Source organism: Sciurus carolinensis, chromosome 4 (genome assembly GCF_902686445.1).
Source record: "Sciurus carolinensis chromosome 4, mSciCar1.2, whole genome shotgun sequence".
Taxonomy (NCBI): domain Eukaryota; kingdom Metazoa; phylum Chordata; class Mammalia; order Rodentia; family Sciuridae; genus Sciurus; species Sciurus carolinensis.
The window spans coordinates 14,895,916-14,916,883 of NC_062216.1; the positions used below are offsets into that span (position 1 = coordinate 14,895,916).

A 20,968-nucleotide genomic window follows, 5' to 3' on the forward strand; every position below is an offset into this window, starting at 1 on the left:
ACAAAAAAAGAACTGGGGAAAGTAACAGTTGACTTGGTAGCAAATCATCTATAGGAATGTGTCAGCGCGCCGAGTGTGGTGGTGCAGACCTGTTAATCCCAGCAGCTTGGGAGACGGAAGCAGAAGGATTGCAAGTTCAAGACCCTGTCTCAAAATAAATAAAAAGGACTGGGGATGTGGCTCAGGGGTTAGGAGCCCCTAGGATCAATCCCTGGTACAGGAAAAAAATGAAAGGCATGTGTTAATTTTGTCTGATTTTCTAGTAAACCATGTGTCTGTGGCATTTCCTAATCACCACCCCTCCACCCAGTTTTAGTGATTTGAGTCTTCTTTTATTCTTGGCCTGTTTAGTTAAAGGTCTGCTCACTTTGTTCATCTTTTCAGAGAACTAACTTATGAGTTTGTTGATTTTTCATTTTTCTCTAATTTTTCAACGATGGAAAATTCTCTATTAACATTCATTTCTGCTCTGGTCTTGATTTTTTGCAATGCTGGGGATTGAACCCACAGGTGTTCTACCACTGAACCACACACCCCCCCTTTTTTTTTAGACAGGGTCTCCCTAAAATGCCTAGGCTGGCCTTAGACTTGCAATCCTCCCCTCAGTCTCCCGAGTCGCTGTGATTACAGGCAGGCCAGCAAAGTTAGTCATTTTTGTCCTCACCTGTGATCGTTTAGCTGGAAGCAGAATGACATGTTGACAGCTGCATTCTGTCTTCAGGCATCTTTCATGCCAAACCTTCCTTTTAAGCCTTGCCTTTCACTTCTGGTTGTTTTTAAAGTTCTCTGTCTTTGGTATTCGGTATTTCAGTACAGTGCATCTAACAGTGGAACTGTTCTTCTTTATCCTCAATTTTCTTCAGTTAGATGATTCTTATGTCCTTAATTCTAGAAAATTCTCAGCCTTTATATCTTCCACACTGTTGCCTATTCTTTCTGTTTTAATATGCAGGAGCTTCTTAGACAAATGCCGAACCCTCTTCCTCCTCTCCAAGCTGTTCTCTCCCATGAAGTGCTCTCTCCAGCAACCCAGTTGACTACGTTGGTTTCTACATGGACTCTGGAGTGCTCACCAGTCTGGGTAAACCTTAAGTTAATTTCTCAGCTTGTGGTCCTTTAGCAAGCTGACAACAAAAATTCAGGCTACACACACGTGTGGGTGGCCCCAGCAGGGGAATTTCTCAAGTCTCCTTGCTGCTTCCCCAGGAGGGCTGGCAGGAACTTTTTAGTGCCGTTCTAGGTTACAGCTTTCTTCATCTTGCAGACTTAACTCCATCAATCCTGCACCTCACAGGATCTGAGGCCACATCTCCTAGCCTTCCCGGGAATCAAAGACTTGAGTGCTCCTGCTCCTGTATTTTGTCCACTGCCCTAGGAGCTGTGTTGGTATCAACTATTACCTCCCTGATTTCCCTTTTTTGTACCTAGATATGACCGTTCCTTCCTCCATTCCCCTGGTTCACTTTTTTCCTTCCTTTGTTCCATTTTCCCCAAGTTCAGTTATGTTCAGTTAAAACTATATTTTCCACTTTGGCCAAGGCAGGTGTGGCGCACAGTTGTAGTCCCAGCGACTCAGGGGCTGGGGTTAGAAGGACCACTTGAGCCCAGGAGTTCAAGGCCAGCTTGGGCAACACAGTGAGACCTTGTCTCAAAAACAAAAAGTCCAAGTGCAGTGGTGCAGGACTGTAATCTGAGTGACTCAGGAGGCTGAGACAGGAGGATCTCAAGTTTGAGGCCAGCCTCAGCAACTTACCAAGACCCTATCTCAAAATAAACAATGAAAAGAACTGGGGCTCAGCAATAGAAGTGCCCAGGGGGTTCAATCCTCCAGTACAAAGAACAAAACCCCCAAAACAAAACTATTTTCGTCAACTTTTCTTTGTCAGAATGGTCAGCTCAGCGCAGGGTGTGGTTGCGCACATCTGTAATCCCACCAATTTGGGAGGCTGAAACAGGAGAATCTCAAGTTCGAGGCCAGCCTCAGCAATTTAGTGAGGCCCTAAGCAAGTTAGTGAGACTCTGTCTCAAAATAAAAAATAAAAAGGGTTGGGCTGGGACTCAGTGGTTAAGCACCCCGGGTTCAACTCAGGCTACCATGTTGCCAGGAGTCTCCCATTATTCCTCATTTAAAACAAAAATAAAACAAACCTTATTTTTAGAACAGTTTTAATTTCAAGGAATAAATGAGCAGAATGCGTAGAAATTTCCCATGTACTCCCAGCCCTCCTACACAGCCTCCCACACTATCAAGATCCCCCACCAGAATGGTACATTTGTTACAACCAATGAACCTCACTATCACTTTTACCCAAAGTCCATAGTTGACATCAAGGTGCACTCTTAGTGTTGGACAGCCTATGGGTTTTAACAATTCATGACGCGGACCCACTAGTGCAGTGTCATGTGTAGTTTCACTGCACTAAGAACCTCCGCTCTACCTAGTCCCTCCCTCCCTCGCCAACCTCTAGTCCTTGCATTGCCTCCACTGCTTTGCCTTTTCCAGAATGACTGCATTTAAGTTCTCCCATGTCTTTTCATGACCATGCTTTACTTTTTGAATAATGGATAATATCTCACTGATTGGATACCTGAGTTTGTTTATGCATTTAACCACTGAGAACATTTTCTTTTGTTTTATTTTCTTCTTTTGTGCAATACTGGGAACTGAACCCGAGGCCTGGCACATGCCAGGCAAGCGCTCTACCTCTGAGCGACATCCCCAGCCTTTTTCATTTTTTGACAAATTCTCACACAGTTGCCCAAGCTGACCTTGAACTTGTGATCCTCCTGCCTCAGCCTCCAAACTAGTTGGGATGACAGTTGTGTAACATCACACTCTGCTACTATTATCTTGTCGCTTCCAAGTTTTAAAATTATGAATAAAACTGCTACAAACATCTGTATGCAAATTTTTGTATTGATGTTTTCACTCTCTTTGGGTAAATGCCAAGGAGTGTAACTGTTGATGTATGGTAAGATTATGTTAAATTAGATTTTTAAATTTTTATATTTTGGGGGGGAGGGCTAGGGATTGAATCCAGTGCTTCCCAAATGCTAAGCCTGTGCTTTACCATTAAGCTACACTTCTAGTCCCTTCTTATGATATTCTTAAGAGTTCTTTTGTACATTTTGGATAACACAACTTTTGACCAGATGTGTATTTTTTCAGGCATTTTCTCCAAGTCTATGGCTTGTCTTCTCATTCTCTTGATTTTCCTTTTTTTTTGGAGAAGTTACTAAGAAACTCGGATGAAGCTAGGAATAGAACCAGAAAGAGAAATGGGGTCTTCTTCAATAATCCCAAATCTCTGAGAATTTTATTTCAGGTCCTTCACTTTGAGATTTTCAATATAGAGAACTAGATATTTCTAAAATTCCTTCCTTTTCTACATCATTCAATGAAATGCTGCCCAAGTGAACAGGGCCCTGTAGCACACCGCGTAGAATGAGTTCAGGAAGCACTGGTTGTTAAAGAGTCGAGTTCCTAAATAAACAGAAAAGCTGCAATGCTCTGAAAGGGGCAGCCAGGATGCTTTGGGAAGGTATTTCTGGCGATTATAGACATACCGTAAAGTATACATAAAGAAGGGCAAGCATTTAATAATGGGAGACCACCTGAAGTGCACTCTCTGGTTCTAGAGAGATCTAAATAAACAAGACAAACACAAACACACAAAATATGTGTCAGAGATCTACGGTTTTTGTTTTGTTTTGTTTTTCCTTCCATTGCTGGGCATGGAACTCAGAGTATGCCAGGCAAGTGCTCTACCACTGAGCTGCACCCCAGCCTGACACACACAAATTATAAATGCCACATTTGCCCCAGAAGTGAGACAGCTCTAATACGTCTTCTACTCAGCTCAGGGTGGAATCATCTGGCTACTAACGCCCAAGCTGCACCTTGCATGGAGAGTAATAAATGAATGATTCTAAGTGTTACAACTGTCTGAAGAAAAAGAATTATATCCATATAATAAATAAATGATACTATTTCAAGCATGACTGCACATTTATACAAATTTACTTTTATTTTCCACCCAGGATCCAATCACCTGGCATTAAAATTGAAAAACAACACACCAGAAATAAAAAGTGAAGAAATTTCTATATTATATTCAAGTATTTATCTCTTCTGATTATCTAAGAGAAAAAGAGCACTAGGAAATCCAACTTTAAAAGGGAAGTTCAAAATGCTTCTAAAGAACATCAGAAGCTGATCTCTCCAGCCGGAGACCAGTGCTTCCATGTGGTTTTTAGATTCCCAGCCTTAGCCTCGCCCTCTGTAGCCAACTCCAAATAAATCCCCATCAACACACATCCCTTCCCAACCTCTGCTGGCACTGCTACAAATTAAAAGCTCTCTTGGCTTCTTCTAAGGAGTTTAAGCTGAAGTTCTTCTTCTCATGCACTGTCGTATAAAATGGGTATTTGTGTTCCATTCTCTCCCTTCCATCACACCAAAACACATAGACACACAAATAGACACACAAATAAATAAATAAATACCAATTTGAAAAAGTTAAATAAGATTGGCTTTTAAAACCCAGCAAAGCAAGGTATGATAAAAATGAGTCTGAAGATTTTTAAATGGGGAGGGGAGAAAAAGAGGGGACAGAGAGAGAGGAGAGAGAAAAAACCAGTGAAGAACCAGTGCTTCCCCCCAAACACTGAAACTCGCAGGCAGAGTGGTAACTTCCTAAACTGTAATGTGTGGACTTTGGTAGAAGTGTTCCATTTTCCAAAGCTGACTTCTGGAAATCTTAACCAGGATTCCGAAAAATCCCTAGCTAAACAAGCCCACAACTGGAAGACATTCTTGTGCAAGAGAAATGAGCAATCCCATTTACAAACATACACTCAGAAATAAAGGCCATGTACCTGGGAGGAAGGGTCAATTAAAAGCTCACACCTCATCCTGAACTTTCCTAGCTGTTGAATTCTTTCCATGTGCTCAGGTTGTTACTTACAAAACTGAAACTTACTGAAGATCAGTCACAAGAAACAAAGGTGGGGGGGGCGGCAAGAGAGCAACATGGTATGCTGTAAAGCAACCGAAAGGCACAGAAAAAACTTGCTCAAGAAGCTGAGGAACAACTGAAGCCACCTTAAATCGGATTCCAGGCACAGGTGGCATGAACTCAGTCCCCAGGGAAGAAGAATACACAGGCCTGATTATGCCCCAGGGGAGGGTCTTACCTGCCTTTCACACCTGTGGGCAACAGTAATCTCTCTTGGAAAAACTCTGCTTCACAGCCTTTTCTTTCATCTTTCCCAGTTGCTCCTAAAAAGTAACTCTCTAGACATCTGCAATGACTTTATTCACCTTCACAGCTCTGGTGCCAGAAATGGGAACTGCTTCATAACCATAGCTTCCAGGTACAAACGCTACTTCTGCAGATTTCTACGGCTGTGTTGGCTTGGGAGGCTCTTTATTATGGGGGCACTGGGGATTGAACCTGGGACCACACACATGCTAAGCACACTCTACCACTTAGTCACACTGAGCTACATACCTAGTCCTTTTTGAGATACTGTCTCCTTAAATTACTTAGGGCCTTGCTAAGTTGCTGAGGCTGGCCTCCAACTTGTGATCCTCCTGCCTCAGCCTCCCAAGTCTCTGGCATTACAGGTGTGTGCCACTGTGCCCAGCTTCTTGGGAGGCTTTTAATGGCTCCCTTACATCCACCGACTCTGTCTGCCTCTGCATGGTACTACCATCATTTGCTCTTCAAAGACAGGAAGGCAATTTCCACCTGGTACTTGAAAACTTGCTTCTTGATGATATCAAGTTAAAAGAAAAAAGGAAAACCTATTCTACAGGGTTAGAGAAAGGGAAAACACCAACACAAAATCCCACTTCTGCCTCTGCTCATTCTGCAAGAGTCATGGCTGAGCTGCAAAGTCTTATTTCTCCTACCAGCCTATGCCCAGGCTGCGGTCACAGGAAGAACAGGTTCTCGCACAGCTGGATGGCCGGTTCATGGTGCAGAATCTGTCCAGACAGGAAAGCCAGCTTGTGGGCATACTTGCAAGGAGCTGGAACTCTAATGGTACCAGGCCAATTCCAGTACATGTGACACAGTTTGAAAGTCAACCTGCAGGCCAAAAAGAAAATGTGATCTTTATCACCCTCTGCTTCCCATTCTGGGTGTGATCACAAGCTCACAGGGGAAATGACACACAGCGCCCTTGCCAGCAAACTGGGGAACCCAGGAATATACAAAATGGCTTTTGGGATCATTATTTTTCCATGTAATTGTTTCTATTTCCATTATTTGTAAGCCAGAGGATGGGTAAATTCTCTCATTTTCTTACTTTTATACTAAATCAAGAAAGACAACAGGAAGAAAATGCCTTTCTTTGCCTACGAGGAAAGGCTGCAGAAGGGTGAGTACCTCAGCAGCGGGTTCAGAGAATATGAACTCAAGGACACTGAGTCTCAGACACAATGTGGTCATAACCATACACAGCACTTCTTAAAAATTCAAATGCTAGCCAGGCACAGTGGTGTGCACCTAGAATCTCAGCTACTCAGAAAGCTGAGTCCAGCAAGTTCAAGACTAGCCTGAACAATACAGCAAGACCTTGTCTCTTAAATAAATAAGACTGCTTGAGAATGTTCAGGACTGCTGGCTGGCATCGGTTTTTTTTTTTTTTTTTTTTAAGCTTTTCAAGTAATTTTGTAAAACCAGGATTACCAATTACCTCTCAAAAGAATACCATTGTGGTCAAAGTCAAGGGGTAGGTATTTCAGGGGGGCAGGCAATGACCCCATCTAGCTAGCTGGTCAGAAATGAGAGTGAGAAGGAATAAGTTATCACCTCTGCATATGATCAGGGCTCAGGTTCGCAGTGTTGAGAACACAGACGTAATGTGTAGGAATGCCACAGCCCTGTCGTACGTGGTGGGCGAGAAGGTAGAAATCCACCCTAGGAGGGAAAAACACCACTGAAGGACCTGGTCCTTTGGCTGGAGGGAACTGAAGAAGATCTGGGAAATCATTTGAGGTAAATGACTGAATCAAGGACACAAAGGAATCAAATCAGTATTAGAATTTAGGTCTCCTGACTCATTAGGCTACTGCGGTGGTGGCAGAAACTCCTTTACCTGTGTGTGGAAGGGTTAGTGTTCTATGTCTTGGGACAAGACTACAACGGTAGAATTCTGTATGTAAGAGGTAAAAGCTTTGTTGTTGTTTTTAAATGTTTTGAAACCTTTTTTTCCTTTTAGCCTCCTCAACCCCCGAACCCCTGGCACTGGAAATTGAACCCTGGGGGACTCTACCACTGGGCTTCATCTTCAGACTTTTTATTTTTATTTTGAAACAAGGTCTCATTTAATTTCTCAGGTTGGCCTGCAATTTGTGATCCTCCTGCCTCAGCTTCCCTAGTTGCTAGAATTACAAGCCTGTGCCACAATGCCCAGCTTAAAGTTTTATTAAAAAAAAAAAATAGTAGAATCTGCTAGTGCACATCTTTAATCCCAGCAACTCAGGAGACTCAGGCAGGAGGATACAAGTTCAAGTCCAGGCTGAGCAATTTAGTGAGGCCCTGAGCAATTTAGTGAGATTCTGTCTCAAAAAAATAAATAGGGGTTAGGGTTGTAACCCAGTGGTAAAGTACTTCTGGGTTCAATCCCCAACACCAAAAAAAAAAAAAAAAAAAAGAAAAAAAGAAAAGAAAAGAAAGAAAAGGAGAATCTGAGAATTCTCTTCCAATCTCTCTGGCAACCTCCCCATCCCAATACCCAGGAAGCAGATAACTTCTCCAACCTATTCTTCCTCCAATACTGTCTTTTTTTGCCCACTTACCACTCACAACTTGTAATTGTATGATCTACCACAGTCCCAGGGGAGGGAGTCACAAAGTGCTCAGTAGCAGCCAGGTACAGATTGGTGCTGATTTTCTTCTGAACTACAAACACCACCATCTTGGGCTGGTAATTCTCAAAAGCCTCAAAACACTTTTGCAGCTGAGGAATCTCATAGTTGGCAACTGTCTTCAGCTGGCCATCAGATACTCCATCACGGTACACCACAATCTTCTCTGGTAGACAGTGGTTCACCTGAAATGACACCCAAATGAAGTGATTCATGGGGCCCTTGGGCAAAGGACCACAGTGAGAGAGATTCATTCCAATTACAACAGTGGATGCCTTTGACAGCTGGCTCCAAAGTTACCATGTCTGACAGGCATGGAAAAAAGCTGATGATCATTTCTAGACTTTCTCAGGGTAGTAAAACAGGCCTGGTACAGCAGAGGTGTTATAAAACATGAAAGCAAAATAGGCAAGTTATGAGTCACATGCACACAGCTTATCTTCAAACAGAGGGAATAAAGTTAAAGGGAACAGTAGGAAAATTATGGGCTGAATCAGTCTTCCTTATACTTGGACTTAACACTAATAACTGTGTAGGCAAAGAACATGGTGAGTGCTAGAGAAATTCTAACAAAGGAACATACAAGCCACAGATCCACCATCTGACATATTGGCGACATCCAAAGTTGTTAAGTGAAGGAATTCTTTACTAAATATTATCCTACATTCTGGCATAATGTGAAATATTTTTATTATAACTAAGTAATAAATTGTTGTCTTGAATCGGTTTGAAGAATTAAGTGCTTCCCCATTTGGGGAATATAATCGTATTCTAGTTGTGCTCAACTTCAATAGTTTAGAGAATAAGTTTAGAGAATAAGTTTAGTAAGAAGTCCTCTTAAAAATACCTTTGTTTAATTCAGGTTTTTGTTTGTGTTTTGTTGCTGTTGTTTGGTACTGGGGAATGAACCCAGGGATGCTTTACCACTGAACTATAACTCTCATCCTTTAGTTTTTGAAAACATTTTTTTAGATGCTGATGGACATTTTATTCATTTATTAACATGTGGTGCTGAGAATTGAACCCTGTGCCTCACACATGTTAGGCAAGTGCTCTATCACTGAGCCACAACTCCAGCCCCATCCTTCAGTTTCTGAGACGGGTTCTTACTAAGTTGCTGAAGCTAGCCTTAAACTTGGGATTCTCCTGCCTCAACCTCCCAGTAGCTGGGATTATAGGCATGTGCCAACCGCACCTGGCCTTAGTTTAATTCAGTTTTGATTCTGGTTGAGTGTGTTCACTCTAGTTTTTTTGTTCATAATTCCCTTCAAAAAACTAAATTATGAATTAGGTTTAAATATTAATTACATACGCATGCACTGTTCTTTAGAGGTTATCCTACATGAAAATTTTATTCCAAAGAACCCTTTCTAAAAATAAACACCTATACTCTTTTTTAAGTTCAGAGGTCGAAATATTTTATGAATGTCCCCTCTTTCTGAGAAACCTCAAGTACTCCAACATTTACAAACATGTAATTCATCGTCACAGTCCCTGGAATTGCTGCCTCCGTTTGTGGTACTTATTTTTCCTTTAGGTAGCAGAACTTCGGTCCCGCCCGCTGCCAACAGCACACGGTGTTGGACACAGAGCAGGCCTCCAGGCGCCAGGCTCTGACCCAGGGTTTCTCCCCTCAGCACTGCCGACTGTTGGGGCCAGATAGTTTTTCGTCGTGGGGGGCCGCCCTGTGCTCTGTAGGGTCAGTGTCCAGCAGCATCCCCGTCTCTGCCCACTAGATGCCAACAGCATTCTCTCCCATTATGACCACTGCCCACTGGGAGGACAAAACCGCCTCCAGTCAAGAGCCACCACCTGAACCACAGGACATGCAGATGGCTCAAGCCATCTAGTGGAAACTCCTCCCTTGCACTCCATCTTGAGCAGAGTGAAGGGAAGGAAGAAAAGCTGGCGTCTGTTCCCTCAGGGGCACCTCCTCGTCCGGCCCCTGCTACTGAAGCCCAGGAGCTCGCCCAGCTCTGGTCCATGTTCCAGCGTGGGGCTCAACCTTCTCGATCTTGCCAGCTCCCCTGATATGCTGTGTTAAGAGGCAACCCAGGAACTGATTTGGAAGAAACTTCATTTTACAGAGAAGCAAACAGGACACTGGATTTAGGGTCAGGAGATCTGGGACTGAGTCTGAGTCCACTGCCCCTTGGCTATACCGTGAGGACTCAATCTTCTCAGTTGAAATATGGAGAAAAACAGTCACTGTACCACCTTCTCAGGGTTAGGAGGAATAAATTATGTGCATATTTATAATATATTACTCTACAAATATATATTTAAAATATATAAACACACATATACTTGCATGTCTCCCTCTTTAATGTGTGCGTGTTTGTCGTACTGGGGACTGAGCCCCAGGGGTGCTCTACCATTGAGCTACATACATCCAGCCCTTTTAATTTTTTATTTTAAGACAAGGTCTTGCTAAGTTGCGGAGGGTCTAAGTTGCCCGTGCTGGCCTCAACCTTGCAAGCTTCCTGCCTCAGCCTCCCAAGTTGCATACCACACTGTTTTTTATTTTTTAAGACATGGTCTAAGTTAAGGCTGGCCTCAAACTTTCCATCCTCCTGCCTCAATCTTCTGAATAGCTGGGGTTATAGGGCATGTACCACCATGCCTGCCCAGTTTATTGTTATTTTTAGGGAAATTAATAGACATTGAAAAAATTAATTTCTAATATGGTAATTATTGACAGATATATTCCCATGTAAATGAAAACTCTTTGGGGCCCTCAGTAATATTTAAGAATGTAAAGACTAAAAATTTTGAGAACCGCTATACTTAAGACATAGATATTTAAATACAGACTAAATATCACATGTTGGCTTAAGACTGCCTGGAAGGCTTCAGGTGGTAAACCAACAGTTGGAAAAGCTGTAACTACCTCTAGGTGAAGCCTTCAAAGTGGCCAGCAGTTGAAGTGGGAGGATGGGGGCAAGGGCCAGCACGGGCAGCTGTTTTCCTTTTTGCGGGTTCCATCAGGACAGCAATAAGGTTGCGTGGCTGAGGAGTGCTTTTTATTCTGAACAGCTTTATTGAAATATAATTTGATATACCATAAAACTCACCCCATTAAAAGATACAATTCAAAGATTTTTGTTTTTTTCAATTTTGAAACCATCACTAATTTTATTTATTTGGTACTGGAAACTGAAACCACAGGGGCTTTACCGGTGAGCTATATATATCCCCAGGGATGACAGTGAGACAGGGTCTCACTAAGTTGAATAGGGCCTTGCTAGGTTGCTGAAGCTGGTCTTGAACTTGTGATCCTCCTGCCTCAGCCTCCCAAGTCACTGGGATTACAGGTGTGCGCCACCTAATTTTAGAACTTATCTATCACCCCAAAAGGAAATCCGTACCACCTGCAGTCACTTCCCACTCATGCATCTTAAAATTCCTGGAACCCACTGATTTTTTTTTTTTAGTACCACGGTTTGAACCTAGGGTCTTAACCACTGAGTCATGTCTCCAGTCCTTCTTTCTTTATAGTTTATTTAGAGACAGGGTCTTGCTGAGTTGTTCAGGGCCTCACTAAGTTGTGGAGGCTGGCTTTGAACTCATGATTCTCCTGCCTCAGCCTCCAGAGCCAATGGGATTACAGGTGTGTGCCAACGCATCAGGTTCCACTAATGAACTTTCTAAGGGTTGGCCTATACTAAACAAATGAAATCATAAAATATGTGGTCTTTGGTTTCTAAATAATTTCACTCAGCATAATGCTTTCATCATTCTTTCATACAATAGCTTGTCTCAGTCCTTCATTCCTTTTTGTTGAAGAATAATATTCTATTGCAACAAAATACATACACATTCCATTTCTTTTGTCCATTCATTGATTCAGGGACATTTGGACAGTTTCCTTCTTTTGCTATTATGAACAATGCTGCTATGAACATTTGTTTTACTGTTGTTTTCGTTTCTGTTATTTTGAGACAGGGTCTTTCTAAGTTGCTGAGGCTGGCCTTAAACTCACAATCCTCTCACCTCAGCCTCCCGAGTAGTTGGGTGACAGGTGTGCATATCACACCCAGCTTTTGCTATGAACATCTGTATACAAGGTTGTGTGTGGACGTGTTTTCCTTGTGTGTGGACATGTTTTCCATTCTCTTGGGTATGTACTTAGAATTGCTAGGTCATATGGTAAATCTGTGTTTGACTTTCTAAATAACTGCCAAACCATTTTCCAAAGTAGTTGCATCATTTTATAGTCCCACTGGCAATATATGAAGGTTCCCATTTCTCCACATTCTCAATAACACTTTTATTGCCCATCTTTTAAAAAAAGTTGTTCTAGTGCATACCAAGGGATCTCGCTGTGTGTCTGTAGTTTTTAAGTTTCGAGGTTATTTTCAGAGAGTTTTTAAATGTGTAAAGTAAGAATGGAGGCGACAAGTGGCCTCCTGCACTTTCACTGTCATTGCCATGCTGCATTAGGGTGACGTGTTTATTACAACTGACGGACAAACACTGATACGTTGGTAATGACTCAAGTTCAGTTTACATCGAGGTTCCGCTGTGTTTTACTTTCCTTTGGGTTTTGAAAAATGTATAATGTCATGTATCTACCATTACAGTAACATGCAGAATATTCCCACAACCTAAACATCTCCTGTGCTTCATCTGTGTCTAACCTTAGGCCTCTCCCAAATCTCGGATCTTCTTATTGACTCCGTAGTCACAATTTTCTAGAATGTCCTATGTTGGAATCACACATTACGCAGTCTTTTCACATTAGCTTCTTTCTCTTAGTAATATGCACTTAAGGTGGTTCTGTCTTTTTGGGGGGGTAGGGACTCAACAGGCTACAAGCACTGTACCACTGAAGTACATTCCCAGTCATTTTAAAATTTTGAGACAGGTCTACACTAATCTCCCAGGATAGCCACGGCCTCCCAAATAGCTAGGATTGCAGGCTTGTGCCACTGCTGCCTGCAAAGCGTCTGTCTTCTCATGGCATGATAGCTCATTTCTTTTTAGCACTGAGTAAACTTTCATTGTCTGGATACACCACTGAATTTACCTGTTCACCTGCTGGAGGACACCTTGGTTGCTTCCAAGTTTCAGCAATTATGGGTAAAAATATTATAAACATTCATGTGCAGGTTTTGTGTGGACATAAACTTCCAGTTCATTTGGGAAAATATCCGAGTGTAATTACTGGATAGTATGGCAAGATTTGTTTAGTTTTGTAATTAACTATCAAAACTGTCTTCAAAGTGGCTGTACCATTTTACGTTCCCACTAGCAATGAGTGAGAGTTCCTGTGGTTCTACATCCCGCCAGCATTTGGAGTTACGTGTATTTTGAATTTCTAATAGGTGTGGCGTATCATCAGTTTTAAAGTGTGAAACTCTAAGAGAATGTTTGGAATTTTTCATGTTTATTTGCCATCAGTTGATATTCTCTAGCAAGATGCCTGAATAGTCTTTTGTCCATTTTTCAACAGAATTGTTTATTTCCTTGAGCTTTAAGAGTTCTTTGTAAATTTTCATCCTTTACAAGATATGTATTCTGCACATATTTTCTTTCCAGTCTGTGGCTTATCTTTTCATTCTTTTAATAATGTCTTTCCCAGATCACCACCCAACCCCTGCCACACCAAGGTACCAGGGATTGAACTCAGAGGTGCACTACCACTGAGCTATACTCCCAGCCCTTTAAAAAAAAAAAAAAAAAAATGTGGGACAGGATCTTGTTAGGTTGCCCAGGCTGGCCTTGAACTGTGATCTTCCTGCCTCAGCCTCCCAAGTAACTGGAATTATAAGTATATACCACCATACCCTGCCCAGAGTCAAAAATTTTAATTAAATCTACCTTATCCTTTTTCTCTTTGATGGACTGTGTTCCTGATGACTAAAAGGTATCACCAAATCCAAGGTCACCTGGATTTTCTGTTAGCTTCTAGAAATTTTATGGCTTTGCATTTTAAATGTAGTTCTATGCTCCATTTTGATTTAATTTTTTTGTGGAAGGTCTAGAGACTATAGGTTGATTTTTTTTTTTTTTTTTGGCATGCAAATTGCCCATATTTGTTCCAGCACCATTTGTTGAAAAGACTGTTCTTCCATTGAGTTGCTATTTTTTCCTTAAAGATCACTTGGCTTACTTGTATAGGTCTATTTCTGGGCTGTTCTTTTCCCTTGACCTATTTATCTTTTCCCTCATCAATATCACACAATTTTGATTCCTGTAGCTTTATAGTTAAGCCTTCAAGTTGGGCACTATTAGTCCTCCGATTTCGTTCTTCAGTAATGTCAGTTGTCCTACATTTCCTGCCTCTCCATGAAAACCTTAGAATGGGTTTGTCAGTATCCACGAAATAGCCTGCTGGGATTTTGATTCACTGCAATAAATCTACTGATCAAAACTGGGAGAAACTGACACCATAATGACAGCAAGTTTTCCTGTCAATGAACATGGAGTTCTACCTCCGTTTATAGTTACTCTTTAATATTTTTCATCATAATTTAGAAATTTTTCGCATGTGGATGTGAGTGTTCCATTTTTTTGTACTCATACAAATTGTAATGTTTTTAATTGGAAATTCTAATTCTTCATTGCTGGGACACAGGGAAGTGGGTGTTTTCTTTAAGAAAGCAATTAATTTTTACATATTAACTTTGTACAACCTTGCAGTTCTCACTTGTTAGTTCCAACAGGGTTTGTCTGGTTTGGTTTTAAAGTTTTTTAATTTGGTTCTTGATTACTTGGGGTTTTCTCCAGAAATGTATTAGTTCATTTTCTGTTGCTAATAACTGAATACCACAGACTGAGTGACTTCAAACGAAAAGAGGCATAGCATGGCTCATGGTTCTGGAGTTCTAAGGTTGCAGGGCCACATCTGGGGGTCTTCTTTCTGGAAGAATTCCAGGATGGTACAGGGCATCATGTGGTAAGAAATGGAAAGCACACCTGCGTGTCTCTTCTGGTCTCTCCTTCTCACAGAGTTAGCAGGACTGACTCACGAAGGCTCCACCCATGTGACTTTAGGTCATCTTCATCACCTTCCATAAGCCACGCCTCCAAACACCAAAATTAAAATGTCCCATCCTGTTAGTACCTTAAAATGGGCACAAAAATTTCAATATGGGAAGCCTTGGGGGACAAATTCAAACCACAGCAACAGATAATCATGCAAATGAAGATGATTTTCTCTCCTCCTTTTCAATCTTTATGCCTTTAGTTTCTTTTTTTTTTTTTTTTTTTTTTTGGTGGTTCTGGGGATTGAACCCAGGGCCTTTTTCATGCTAGGCAAGCACTCTAGTAACTGAGCTATATCCCAAGCCCTTTAATTTCCTTCTCTTACTGCATTAGTTAAGACTTCAAATATGAAGCCAACAAGTGCTGCAAGGGGAGCATGTCTTATTCCTTATGTTAGAGGGAAAACATCTAGTTTTTGTTTTTCACAGCTAAGTCTGATGTCAGCTGGGTTTATTGTTGTTTGTTGGTAGAAGGTCTCCTCTGAATCAGACTTGTAGAAATGGAATAAAACCCACTTGGGGATGGGGATATGGCTCAGTTGGTAGATGCCTGCCTTGCAAGCACAAAGCCCTGGATTCAATCCCCAGCACCACAAAAGAAAAAAAACCACTTGGGTATTGTATTCGTTTCCCATGGCTGCTGTAACCAAACACCACAAACTGGGTGGCTCGAAACAAGAGAAGTGTATTGCCTCCCAGTTCTGAATATTAGAGTGCACAACGTGAGTGGGGCCATGCTTCCTCTGAAGGTTCTAGGGAAGAGTCCTTCCTTGATTCTTCTGGCTCCTGCTAGTTGCTACCTATTACCATTGTTTCTGGCTTGTACTTACATCACTTCAACCTTTGCCTTCACCTTCACATCATCTTCTCCTCCATAGTCTGCATTTCACAAAGTATTCTCCCTGTGTATCTGTGTCCAAATTCCCCTCTTCTTGGATCAACACCAGTCACTGGAGCAGGGCCCATTCTAATCCAGTCCAATCTCATTTTAAGCTCTACTTCCAAACAAGGGCACATTCACAGGTTCCAGGGGACATGAATTTGGAGGAGCATTATTAACTCACTATGATCACAATATATACTTCTTTTTTGTATTGCTAGATTAACACTGTTAATATTCTGTCAAGGATTTTTGCACATATGCTTGTTAGAAATACCAATCTTTAGTTTTCTTTCTTGTGTCTTTACCTGGTTCTAGTGTGACAGTGGATTGTCACTGATTTTGTTTTCCATTTCCATAATGATTAAAGATATTTAGCTCTTTTTCATATGCTTATCATCTATTTGCATATACTCTTTAGGGAAATGTCTATTCTAATGTTTACTCATTTTAAAACTGGGTTATCTTTCTCTTGAGCTCCAAGAATTCTTTTTGTATTCTGAACACTAGACCCTTATCAAATGAATCAGGGGAATAATTTCTCCCATTCCATGGGTTGTCTTTTCACCTTCTTGATAGCATCCTTTGCAGCATAAGTTTGTTTTCCCCCTTCCATGCTGGGGTGTGAATGCACGGCCTCATATGTTAGGCAAGCACTGCCACTGAGCTACATCCCAGCTCTAAGGTTTTCAATCAGGAGGTTTGTTTGGTTTGATCTGGCTTCTCTCTGTGCTGCCAGGAGGTTCTTGGATTCCTGTGCTCAAGGATCCTCCTTACTCAGCCTGCCAAGTACGTGAAACTACAGGCACAGGCCTCTACACCTGGCAAAAGTATTTAATTTCAGTGAAGTCCAATTTATCTATTTTTTATCCATCTATAGGCTCAAATTAAGGAAGTATTGCCTTCATAACAATAATAAATGTTCCTATCCCTGAAAATGAGATGTCTTTCCTCTTATTTCGATTTTTAAACAATATTTCTGCAAGCCAGGATCAGTGGCACACACCTGTAGTCCCAGCTCCAGGGGAGGATGAGGCAGGAGGATCACTAGAGACCATAAGTTTGAGGCAATCCTGGGCAACAGAGAGAGACAGTATCTTTAAAATATTTTTTCTGTAGTTTTTCGTATTTGTCTTTTATTCTTTTCTTCCTAGGTACCTTTTTCATTCTATTGTAAATGAAATTATTTCCTTAATTTTTGGATTTGATCACTGCTACTATAAAGAAATACAACTTATTGTACATAAAAATCTTGCATCATGTGTAAATACATTTTTAATAAAAATTTTATAAATAAAAAAATCTTACATCCTCGGCCTTGCTGAGGTTGTGTGCTACTAATATAGCCACTTCAGCTCTGTTTTGGTTATTGTTTCCATGGTATATTTTGTTCTGCCCTTTGATTTTCAACCTACTTACATCTTTAAAATTAAAATGTGACTCTTGTAGGTAGCATACCCATACTTTTTTTTTTTTTTTTTTTTATTTTGCAGTTCTGGGAACTGAGCTTCATGCATGCCAGGCAAGTGCTCTACCACCGAGCTAAATCCCCAGCCCTACGTGTTTTTCGTTTATTCCATTCTGTTACTCTTTACCTTTTAAGTGGTGTTGGGTCTGCTGACATGTGATGTTATTTTTTTTTTTTTCCTTTCTTTGGTAGCAAGGACTGAACCCAGGGGGACTTAACTACTGAGTCACATCCCCAGCCCTTTATTATATTTTATTTAGAAACAGGGTCTTGATAAGTTGCTGAGGCTAGCTTTAAACTTGCAATCCTCCTGCCTCAGCCTCCCAAGATGCTGAGATTACAGGCACGTGCTACTGCAACTGGATTGTAATATAATTATTAAGGTGAGATTTTGTTTTCTATGGGCATATATATATTTTAATTCTCCTACTCTTTCATAACTACCTTATTTTGTATTAAATAGACATTTTCTAGTTACCATTATAATTCCCTCGTTTTACCGAGTTATATGAACTTTTATAATTTCTGGAGTTTTTTTTTCTATCTCACTCTTTTTTATTTATTTATTTATTTTTTTAACCAGGGATTGAACCCAGGGGCCCTCAACTACTGGGCCACATCTCCAGTCCTTTTATTGTTTAATTTGAGACAGGGTCTCACTAAATTGCTTAGGGCCTTGCTACGTACATTGCCCACGCTGGCCTCAAATTTGCCATCCTCATGCCACAGCCTCCCAGTGGCTAAGGTTACAGGCACGCACCACCACACCAGCCCTGGGAGTAGTTTTCTTAGTGGTTTCCCTGGAGATTAAAATTTTAACATGAGGTTAAACATCTCATTCACACTGAGTGTGGGGGTGCATACCTGTAATCCAGCAACTTGGGAGGCTTGAGGCAGGAGAATCACTAAGTTCAAAGCCGGCATCAGCAACTTAGCAAGGCCCTAAGCAATTTATCAAGACCCTGTCTCTAAACAAAATAGAAAAAAAAAAAAAAAAAGGCCGGGGATGTGGCTCAGTGATAAAACATCCCTGGGTTCAATCCCCAGTGCCAAAAGTAAACAAATAAACACCTTGTTCACTTGATAATTAACAAAATTAATTTCAGTGATATATAGAAGCTTTGCTTTATGTGGCTCCATCCCTTCCACATGCTTTGTCTTTACTGTTGTACCAATGACATTGTTATATACTATATGCACATTCTACCAGATTTATAGCTATTGCCTTATGCAGTTTTCTCTTAAATCAGAGAGAAGAAAAGTTACTAACAAAAATACATTTTTGCTTTCTTTTAAATTTATCTATGTGGTTTCCTCTTTTGGTAGCATTTATTTCTTCATATGGATTCAAGTTACTGTCTAGTGTCATTTTATTTCAGTGTAAGGGATTCTCTTTCTTTAGTATTTCTTGGAGGATGAGTCTACTAGTAAAAAAATTCTTCCAGATTTTATGTGGGGAAATCTTAAATTTTTATTTTTTGCTTGTTTGTTACTAGAGATTGAGCTCAGGGATGCTTTACCACTGAGATACAAACCCAACTTTTTTAATCTTTTGAGTTAGGGCCTCACTAAGATGCAGAGGCTAACCTTGAACTTGCAGTACTCCTGTCTCAGTATCCCAAGCTGCTGGAATTATAGGCCTGCATGACAATGTCTGGCAATTTTTTCTTTTTCTTCTTCTTTGAACCCTGGGGTATTTAACCACTGAGCCACAACCTCAGCCCTTTTTATTTTGAGACAAGTTCTCATTAAGCTGATTAGAACCTTGCTAAGTTGCTGAGGCTAGCCTAAAACTTGCAATTCTCCTGCCTCCGCCTCCCAAATCACTGGAATTACAAGCATGTGCCACGATGCGCAGCAATTTCTCCTTAAAAAAAAAAAAAAAAAAAAAAAAAAAAAGGTATAGGGCTGAGGAGATAGCTCAGTTGGTAGAGTGCTTGCATTGCAAGCACAGGTCCCTGGGTTCGATCCCCAGCACTGGGGAAAAAAAAAAAAGGTATATAATGCTGAGGGTGGTGGCATACACACCTGTAATCCAGTGATTCAAGATGCTGAGGCAGGAGGATTCTAAGTTCAAGGTCAGCCTGGGCAACTTAGTGAGGCCCTCTCTCAAAATAAAACAAAAAGAACTGCAGATGTAGCTCAGTGGTAGAACAGCCCTGAGTTCAATCTCCAGTACTCATACACACATACAACACACAAAAAATCAATATGTAATTCACATGCCATGAAATACATCATTTTAAAGTGTATAATTTAGTAATTTTTCATACATTCACAATTATATACGTTTGTATAACCACTAACACTATCTAATTTCATATTTTTATGACTCTCAAAGGAACAATGTACCCATTAACAGTAAATCTTCACCCCCTATTCTTTATTCTCTATAAATCACTTCTCTCCTTTTTGTCTGTATGGATTTTAGATTTAATTCACATACAACAAATCACCAAATTAAAGTATACTCAATGGTTTTCAGTATATTCACATATATTCACGTATATGTGTGACCACCACTACAGTCAATTTTATAACTTTTTTTACCTCAAAAAGTAAAACTCTAACTCTAGCTGGGCATGGTGATGCACACCTGTAATACCAGCAATTTGGGAGGCTAAGGCAGGAGGACTGAAAGTCTGAGACTAGCCTCAGCAACTCTGTGAGACTTTAACTATCTCAAAAAAAAAAAAAATGGCTGAAGATGTAGCTCAGTGATAAAGCACTTTTGGGTTCACTCAATTCCCAGTACCCCCCAAAAAAGTAACTCAACTCCAGCGATCACTGCCCTATCCATCTTCTTCCTATCCCTTCGCCAGCCCTGGGCAACCATTAATCTACTTCCTGTCTCTCCACACTTCCCTGTTCTGAGTATTTATGAAGGAAACTTATAATATGTGGCCTTTTGTGACTGGCTTAGCATATTTGCAAGGTACAATTATCTGCCTGCTATCTATCCCATCTGTTCACTTGTACTCTTTTTCTTTGCTTTCTTCCATTTAAAAATGTGTCTTAATATTTATTTTTTTCCCTCTCACATCTTGATAGTTGTATGGGTTTTTTGTTTGTTTGTTTTATGGTGCTGGGGATTGAGACCAACACCTTGTGCTTGCTAGGCAAGTGCTCTGTCACTCATATGCCCAGACATATGCTCTTTTCCTTCAGTGGCTACCACAGAAAGCATGACATACACCCATCTATAGAGTGTTTCATTTCAGTTATTATCATTTTCAATTCTAGAAATACCTCGTTTTGTCATAGTTTTCAATTCTATGTTAAAATTCTTAATGTTTTCTTTTGAAGATATTAAGTATGTTATCTTTATTTACTTTTTGAGATGGCGGGGGGGGTCTCATTATTTTGCAAGACTAGACTTAAAGTCCTCCTGTCTTAGCCTGCCAAGTAGCTAGGATTACAGATGTGCTCCATTGGATCAGACTTATAAATGTGTCTGATCAATTATCTGAATCCTCTGTGGGTCAGAACTGCCTATTTATTGTTTTTCTTGGGTTTTGGTATCCCTTTATTTTCTCTACTTATGTTCTAGTTATTATCTACCAACTGCCAGAAGTAATCTGATTAGCAGGAATAATATGATGCCTAAAATGATGGAACATTCTCCCAGAAGATATACCTGCTCCTGGTACATGGGATGTATTTGCTTCTATTAGTTAAACTATCAGAGTCACCTTAACCTATATTTGGGGGATGAAAAGAGTCAGAATTGGTTTACCAATAGTTTTTCTAGT

At 40.7% G+C, this 20,968-nt stretch overlaps 1 protein-coding gene across 3 annotated transcripts in view; it reads right to left on the reverse strand.

Annotated features, from left to right (window-relative positions):
- Positions 1-4,073: 4,073 nt before the first annotated feature.
- Piwil2 (piwi like RNA-mediated gene silencing 2) overlaps positions 4,074-20,968 on the reverse strand; it is a 67,788-nt gene continuing 50,893 nt past the window's right edge. For all 3 annotated transcript variants that reach the window (XM_047551447.1, XM_047551446.1, XM_047551445.1), the window contains 3 exons: positions 7,811-8,064; positions 6,822-6,929; positions 4,074-6,095 (listed from right to left, as the gene is read on the reverse strand). In XM_047551447.1, coding sequence (XP_047407403.1) covers positions 5,939-6,095; positions 6,822-6,929; positions 7,811-8,064 — 519 coding nt within the window. In that variant the 3' untranslated portion in view covers positions 4,074-5,938. The remainder of the gene's footprint in view (positions 6,096-6,821; positions 6,930-7,810; positions 8,065-20,968) is intronic.